This window comes from Myotis davidii, unplaced genomic scaffold, assembly GCF_000327345.1.
Source record: "Myotis davidii unplaced genomic scaffold, ASM32734v1 scaffold6, whole genome shotgun sequence".
NCBI classification, from domain to species: Eukaryota; Metazoa; Chordata; class Mammalia; order Chiroptera; family Vespertilionidae; genus Myotis; species Myotis davidii.
In genome coordinates this window covers 9,742,174-9,750,355 of record NW_006383011.1, presented here as the reverse complement: position 1 = coordinate 9,750,355, position 8,182 = coordinate 9,742,174, and the positions used below count along the sequence as shown (strand labels likewise).

Below are 8,182 nucleotides of genomic sequence, written 5' to 3'. Positions count from 1 at the left end.
TTCTTATTATTATTTTTTAAATTTAATGACTCTGGTGATTGAGTAGATTTGAAGTATACTGTTTATATAATTTATAAGAACACTGATAGTCAACTTCTTGGACATCTTCTAAGGGCCCAGGATTGGATTCTTTTCTCCTTTTCTTAAAATGAACTTGTTTAATCGTTTACTCTGCTTTTCCTGTTTAGCTAAGCACACTAGTAATGAAATGAAAAGATTATGAATTATATAGGGCACATTATGATGTGAACTTCTGTATTTGTAATTAAAAATATTAAATCAGCCTTGGCTGGTTCGGTTCAGTGAACAGTCGGCCTGCAGATCGAAGGGTCCCAGGTTCGATTCCAGTCAAGGGCACATACAGGAGGCAACCAATCAATATGCAGCTCTCACATCTATGTTTCTTTCTGTATTTCTCTCTTCCACTCTCTCTAAAAGATCAATGGAAAAATATCCTTGGGTGAGGATTAACAAAAAGACAAAAAATACTAAATCACAAGTTTATACACAAATTTATATCTCCTCCCCTATTTTAACCAATCCTTTATCAGTCACTCAATACTTTTCATAACTATCAATTATTTCTAAATCTTTAAATAGCATTCTTTTCAAATTTATACCTATTTCTTTGCTTTGCCCAATGTAACTTTGCTCCAATTTGATACAAAAGTATGAGTAAAACCTCATTATAAAATGCCTTATTCTATTCTAATTATGAAAATGAGCTCTTATAAATATTTCTCACTTGCTCCTAATAATTACCCTGGTAAGTATGACCCAAAGGTGAAACACTTGCCCATATTAACAGAACTAGCAAATGGCAGAGGTTTCTGGCTCTTATTTCAATGTTCTTTCTACACTGTTTTACCTCCCTGGCCAAATGCTGGTATCCCTGTGTATGGAATATCTTTACACACACAATACAGAAAATCATGTAGTTATGTACTATTGTAGTATGTAATGAATTTTATAATCATATAGAGTTAAAAAGAAATGTATTAATTAAGACTATTATCTCAAAGGAGTGTTGAAGTTATTTTTAAAAAATCTTTTAGAAAGGATTCTAAATCAATACTAGACATAACAAATGTTTAAAAAGTTTAAGCACTCACTGCTGCTTTTCTTGGTCCCCAAAGTTTGGCCATCTTCTAAGGAGTTTGAACCTACGGAAGAACTATCTTGACTATCTTGATGGGGGAGTTGAAGAAATCCTTCACCGGAGTCTGAGCGGGTAGGTGTTAATGTTAGAGATTTCTGACGTTCCCGATTAATATCTTTCTTAGACTTTATCAATTTTCTCATTTTTAGAGTAATCCAGTTGCCTCTCCTGATAGAATAATTTAAAAAGTTCTTATTAGTCTAAAATAAATCCTTCACAAAATTTGAAGTTTAAAATATTCTGTTCTTTTTTCAGAATAAAAATGAGTAAATTTTGGTTAATAGTACCTCCTAGGAGGAGATGGCTCATAAAATTTGTATTGATCCATAATTTTCTCTTCTAATTTCTCCTTTTGTCGTCTTAGTTCATTTAACTTATCACTATAAAAAAAATTTAAATTTTAGAACATACATATTTTATACAGTTATGATATATTTCTATGGCCTCCTACACATATCTCCATTATGGCAATTATTTGTATTTCTCACTTTCTATTACTAGTTCCTAAAGAGCAGTACCCATGTTTTCATGTTAGTATTTCCAGTTATCAGCATACAACCTGAGACATAAGCATTCAAAAAAATATATGTTGAAATAATGTTGAAAGCCAGAAAATTAGATTGTTTTCTCTGCCACCAGAAATTGCCATTATAAAGTCATAACTAATATTTCACAATGCAAAATTATTTGGTACCTACATGTACTGTCTTTGTTCAACATGAAAAAGATCCTTGCTTTCCATATTCTGCTCCAACAGTGTTCTGTTCTGCAGCATTAATGTCTGGATTTGATCTAGTAGATGCCGATTTTCTTCTTCTAAATTTCCTTTAAGTTGGCTTAGCAACTGTTGAAACACAGTTATTTTTTAAAATATCAACATTTACATTTAACATAAATCACCCAAAACATCTGAAAAATAGAGTACTTCACAGATTTCTATCTCCTGCTATTTGAACAATTAGATGATCACACTTTGGTCAGAATGTGAGTGATTAGTTTAGTAATAATGACAGCTAAAGAACTGGGTTATGTGCTATACATCTATGTTCTCATAATTCTCACAAACATTGGGCTTATCATAAATTAGTTCCAAAAACACTGCTTTCTTAAAAATTGTTTAACTTATATTCTGAAAGCTAGATTCAAATCTCTGGCCTTTTAAGTAGCATAATTTTTGACAGTTTTGTTGAATTTTGGTTCTTGGGGAGTTAATTCTTCATGCTCCTCTACCATTTTGTAAGTCCATTACCCCAATCATATTTTACTTAAGACTTTTATAAATCACAGGCAGAATGAGTATTCTATACACTGTAAGCTTTGAGTATTTAAGTGTACAGTGTGGGGCAAAGTAGGTTTATAGTTGTAAGTATATAAGTTTATTCTTATTTTATTATTTACTAATTATTATACTAATTTTTCATATGCACAACTGAAACACTACTTTTGCCCCACCCTGTATATGCTTTCAAACTAATTTTTCCTTCTGTTGGTTTAAAATTTAATACAAAAAGCTTTTAGGTATTACTTTTCTTATACAGTCTATTCCTAACTTTATTTAAAGGTTTGCTTAAGTGCTGGTTCCCTAAAAGTTCCATAAAATTCAGGTGTTAAGCTATGTTCAAACTAATCATTTAGGTACCAACCATAAAATTTAAGGGTGATCTAAGACTTTCAGTATCATTTTTATATTTCAAAACATTTAGCACTTTATCAAACCATTGTAAGAGCCCTGAAATTACGTTGAGAATAAAACTGTATACATAGGCATAATGTCATTTCTATTTAAAACCCTCCAATGGCTCCTAATTTTATTCAGAATAAAAGTCAAAGTTGTTTGATTGTTTTCACAATGGCCTATAAGGCAACATGTCTGGCCCACGCACATCTCTGATCTCACTCCTACCACTCTCCCCGCTTTGCTCATTCCATTCCAGCCACACTGGCCTCCTTGAGTGTTCCTCAAACACACCAGGATTCCCCAGGCCTTAGGGCAGGGGTGGGCAAACTTTTTGACTTGAGGGCCACAATGGGTTCTTAAACTGGACCAGAGGGCCGGAACAAAAGCATGGATGGAGTGTTTGTGTGAACTAATATAAATTCAAAGTAAACATCATTACATAAAAGGGTACGGTCTTTTTTTCCAATAGTTTTATTCATTTCAAACGGCCGGATCCGAGGGCCGTAGTTTGCCCATGGCTGCCTTAGGGTCAGTGTATTGGCTGTTTGCCTGGAATAGCTTTTCCCAGATATCCACATAATAACACCCTAATCTCCTTCAAATCTTTGTTCAATGATGCCTAGAATTTCAATCTGCACTCCCTTACCCCGCTCCCTGACAGTCCTTACCCCCCCTTACCCTACTCCATTTGTCCTTGCACATAATTTATCACTTTCTAACATACCATATGTTGCAGGCTCATTTTCAAAATGGTTACACCAGTATTTTTAGTCCATGTGCTTTTCCAGAACCTTGCTTTTCTCTATCAAGAGGCTGAGTCTATTTCTCTTCCCCTTGAATCTGCACAGGACTTAGATGCCTCAATGAATAGAATGCAGGGGAAACGATGCTGCATGACTTCTGAGTCTTGATCATTAAAAAAAAAGATGGTTTTCGTCTGGTTCTGACCATGTTGTGAGAAAGCCAATGACCGCCCATGGGAAGAGATCACACCGGGAGGAAACGGATACCTCCCTCCAGCTGATAGCCAGCATCCACCACCGGCCTTTCCATCTTCCCGCCGAGGGCCCAGGGGCAAGTGGAGCAGAGGAAAACTGGCTCCCTGTACCTGTCCAAATTCCCACCCACAGACTCTGTGAGCATTAATAAATAATTGTTTTATACCACTACGTTTTGGGGTAATTTGCTACGCAGCCATATGTAACAAAACACTGAAACACTATGTATTTCACTTACTTATTATGTTTATTGTCTGTTTCCTTCCACCAGAATATAAACTACACAGGTGAGAGAGTTTTACCTATTTAGTTTACTAGTACATGCCAGGTGGCCAGTAACATTTTTTATAATAGTAAAAATGGTTTTATATATAGTAGAAGTACCTGAACATATAAGTTTAAACAATAAAAAAATTGAAATTAATAATAAAGGAAGTTTTTTGAATTACTTATGAATTTCAATTATCCATGACCAATTCTTTTAGAAAAACATCCCGCTAAGTATACACTGCTGGTCACTATAATATCACTGTTTAGTTTTTAGATGTGTCTGGATGCCTAACAAAAGGGAGACAGTGATTAAACTTGTTAAAGCTCACCTCACACTGATTATTTAGCTTGGTGGATGTAATGTCCAACTGTTGGTATTGTTCCTTCAGCTTTGAAAATTCAGCTTCCAATCTTGTTTGTTCCAGTTTGGAATTATTTAGAAGACTTTTCAAGTTTTTATGGTCAGTTTGTAAAACTTCAGTTTCTTTTAAAAGCTGATTATATGTATGACTCAACCTATAATTAGAAATCATAATAGAATATAATCAAATTCTCTTAATAGCTTTCATTGTCATTTACATAATGTGAAAATGCTGTAAATCATTCAGACATACTTTAGAGAATATAAAGAATTCTTCTGCCAATTACTACACTGATCAAGAATCAGTTTCTATTTCGTAAAAACTAGATTTTTAAAAAATTGAGTACTTTTTTCCCTTGAAATGAAATCTCTCAGCACTTAAATATGTTGAAGATGTAAAGACACGCAAAATTGTGTGTGCTGCCTTTTAGCACTTCAGCTATGGCAATGTAAGTGCAGTGAAAATGTTTAGGCAAAGCATGTCAAACTCAAAGGCTACACGGGCCAAATAAATGAGGCATGTGGCCCACGGGCCATGGGTTTGACATGCTTGGTTGGTTTAAGCTGTTTAAACTTTTCAAAGGTTTCTAAAAATCTTGAAAATGTACCCTTATGAAGTAACTTGATTACCAGTGGCAAGTTTTGATTTTCCCAAGGCTTCAAGTTAAAAAAAAAATTGCTCCATGGCAATATGAGGCTATTAATACCTAAGATTGTTAAAAATAAAAGTATGAATACATCAGCTAGAAAATCATAAGGTTGCTCACTTGTAGCAACTTCAAAAGACAGGAATTGACCAGACTAGCAAAAAAAAGAGAAAGACATAAAGAATCAGATCTATTACATTCTGTCTTAATAAAGTATGCAAATGCTGTCAAGGTACAAAAATTTCATTATGTAACGTGGCTTAAAAACTTAAGTTACTTGGCCCAACCTGAATGGCTCAGTTGGCGGAGTTCCGTGCTATGCACTGAAAGGTTGCTGGTTCACTTCCCAGTCAGGGCACATACCTGGGCTGTGGGTTTGCTCCCCAGTCGGGGAGCATAGAGAAGGCAACTGCTAGATGTTTTTTTCTCTCTCTCATTCTCTCTCCTTCTTTCCCTCTCTCTAAGCATATCCTCAGGTGAGGGTTTAAAATAAAAAAGCTTAATTAGTTGAATAGAGAGAGAAAAGGAGATCTAGGTTTTTGTCTGAGCCATTCTATAACTAGCTGCATGATTTTGTTGGTTATTACTTATTGCTGGGGTCTGTTTTTAAAATTCTAATTTATGAATGGTACTGCAAAGAGGTAGTATACATTTTAGATGTAATGAATAATAATACAAAACTAAAATATGTAAGTATTTATTACCTACCTATCATTTTCACCACAAAGTTTCTTGTATTCTGCAGCTACAGTCTCATGGTTTTTGTTTTCGAGCAGCATTTTTTCCTGTTCTACTTTCAGTGTTTTTTCCAAATCTTCCAATTGTCCTTTCTGTTTTAGTAACTGATTATAACTGGGGGGAAAAGTTAGATATTTGGTTTATAATATTTCCTCAAGGGGAAAAATACTTTAAAATGAAAAAAAAAGAGTAATTTATTACATGCCAGTATCACAAAACATGTAAATTTATATAAATTTCCTATATCTCTTAGATGTGCTTAATTCAACATTTACTTTATTACCCAAAGTAAATAGGTTTTCAATTAAAAACACAGAAAAATAATAAATTACCGATCTTCGAGGTCTTTATGTTCCACCTCAAGATTTTTGTGGGCAGACTTTAGAGTTCCATGTTTAGCAATGAGAGATTCATACTCCGAAGCCTGCCGTTCATGAAGAAGTTCCAGTTTTTCATGATCTTTGATCAGAGAATCATAGAGAGATTTCAGGTCTTCCCGCTCTTTGATTACAGACTCATTTTCATTTTCTAAGGAAGACTGCTGGATTAGGAGTTGTGCATTCTGGTTCATAAGAGAGGTACTTTGGGAATTAAGTGTGGAATTTTCAACCTATAAGAATGTATATTGTTATCAGACATAAGGAAAATAGTTTATATTGTTCTTTTGGGTTTTTTTAAATAAGATTACATTAACTTTATGAAGTTCTAAATAAATCAAAGCAGATATATGCACATTATACTGAGAAAATTTGAATTTTCATGTCCCAAAGAACAAGGTTACCATTTAATTTTGATTTTTGGTAGGTGTTATTATATATTTACTAATATATATATATATTAGGGGACCTATATCATATATATGTTTTAGGTTGAATTATTTTAATAGCATAATTCAAGACTTTGGTTGCATATCCCCCACATTATACATTACAACCTGAAGCTTGGCATTCTGTGTTTGAAGAGTAGTATTCTGCTCTTGTAATGACACTGTCTGCCTCTGAAGTGCAAGAATCTGAGCCTGCAAATTATTGTTCTGTGTCTCAAGTTGCTTCAGTTGAGTTTTCAGTGCTTGCTTCTCTGCTTGTAGTGTAGCATTCTTAATAAAGAAAACACACATATTATAAATAAAAGCAACATCAAACTATTTCTATTCAACAGATAATGGAATTTTGTACAAGTATTTTTTTACCATTATAATAAAAAATAACCCTAAAATCTTAAAAGAGAAAAGAAAATATTCCCTCTATCCCAAATGGTAAACAGATATCTAAGAAAAGAAAGCAATAATTATAAAATCTTAATAGACTACTGTATCTGTGTCTGTCTGCTTTATAATACCTGAAAAATAAAATACTCCATTCTAAATATATTGACTAACACAAAAAACTAGAATGTGACTGTCAGTTGTACGGTTTTCATGCTGCTCAAAAGTGCTCAGTGTGTCCAGAATGAGTGGGGCTGTTTCTAGAAGCACTCAATGGAGTGCTTCCTTTCTAAATGCCCAAAGGGAAATACAGATAGACAGACAGACAGACAGACAGATATGTGGTGGTCACAAGGATAGCAGCAAAACGAAGTATTTTATAAACACAAATATTTGGAAGAGAAGTAGAAACAATCTTAACCATCTGTTTAAAAATTTTAGTGCCTACAAACCTAACAGATATTACATATTTTCTTTAGTAATTATTTCTCATGGTATAAAACACTCACTATAGCTCTATTTCATCTATAGGACTTCTAGAGCAAATCCAAACAAAACATACCATTTTCAATTTTTCCAGTACATATGGCCATAATCCAGTTTTACAGTTAAATGGTTGAATTACTGTGCAAATTATAGTTAATGTTCTAAATATTAAAATGTTTGTCATGAATATTATATTTTCAGGATTACTTCTAAATAACATACCATAAATAACATAGCATCAAAAGGTATAAACATAGAATCCTAATCCTCTAGAAAACCAAACTTAAAATCTTTAATATATAAAAGACCAGAATCCTATCTAATAAAAGACAAAAATGGTAATTGGCGTACGACCGATACCCTTTTCATTGGCTAATCAGCGAGATATGCAAATTAACTGGCAGCCAAGATGGCGGCAGGCAGCCAGGCAGCTGATGCAAACAGTGACGGAGGACTACAACGTTCCCCGCCTGCCGCTCCGGCCTCTGAGCTCCTGAAGCAACAGCTCCAAAAGATACAATGTTTCAATTATAGAGCTAAAAGATGGTGGTTAATTTGCATACACCAGTTGCGAGGGAAGACTGAGGACAAAATGGAGGCCGAGCGGCACAGAAGGGAGCCAAGTAGAGGCGGCGGCGGGG

General features: G+C 34.2%; 1 protein-coding gene across 1 annotated transcript in view; it reads right to left on the bottom strand.

The window, feature by feature from the left end:
• Positions 1 to 8,182, bottom strand: part of CCDC88A (coiled-coil domain containing 88A) — a 105,433-nt gene that overhangs the window by 16,662 nt on the left and 80,589 nt on the right. Inside the window, exons 18-24 of the mRNA XM_015557854.1 lie at positions 6,786 to 6,947; positions 6,184 to 6,461; positions 5,822 to 5,965; positions 4,435 to 4,621; positions 1,858 to 2,003; positions 1,447 to 1,539; positions 1,113 to 1,327 (exon numbers count right to left, since the gene is read on the bottom strand). Of these exons, the coding sequence (XP_015413340.1) occupies positions 1,113 to 1,327; positions 1,447 to 1,539; positions 1,858 to 2,003; positions 4,435 to 4,621; positions 5,822 to 5,965; positions 6,184 to 6,461; positions 6,786 to 6,947 (1,225 nt within the window). The remainder of the gene's footprint in view (positions 1 to 1,112; positions 1,328 to 1,446; positions 1,540 to 1,857; positions 2,004 to 4,434; positions 4,622 to 5,821; positions 5,966 to 6,183; positions 6,462 to 6,785; positions 6,948 to 8,182) is intronic.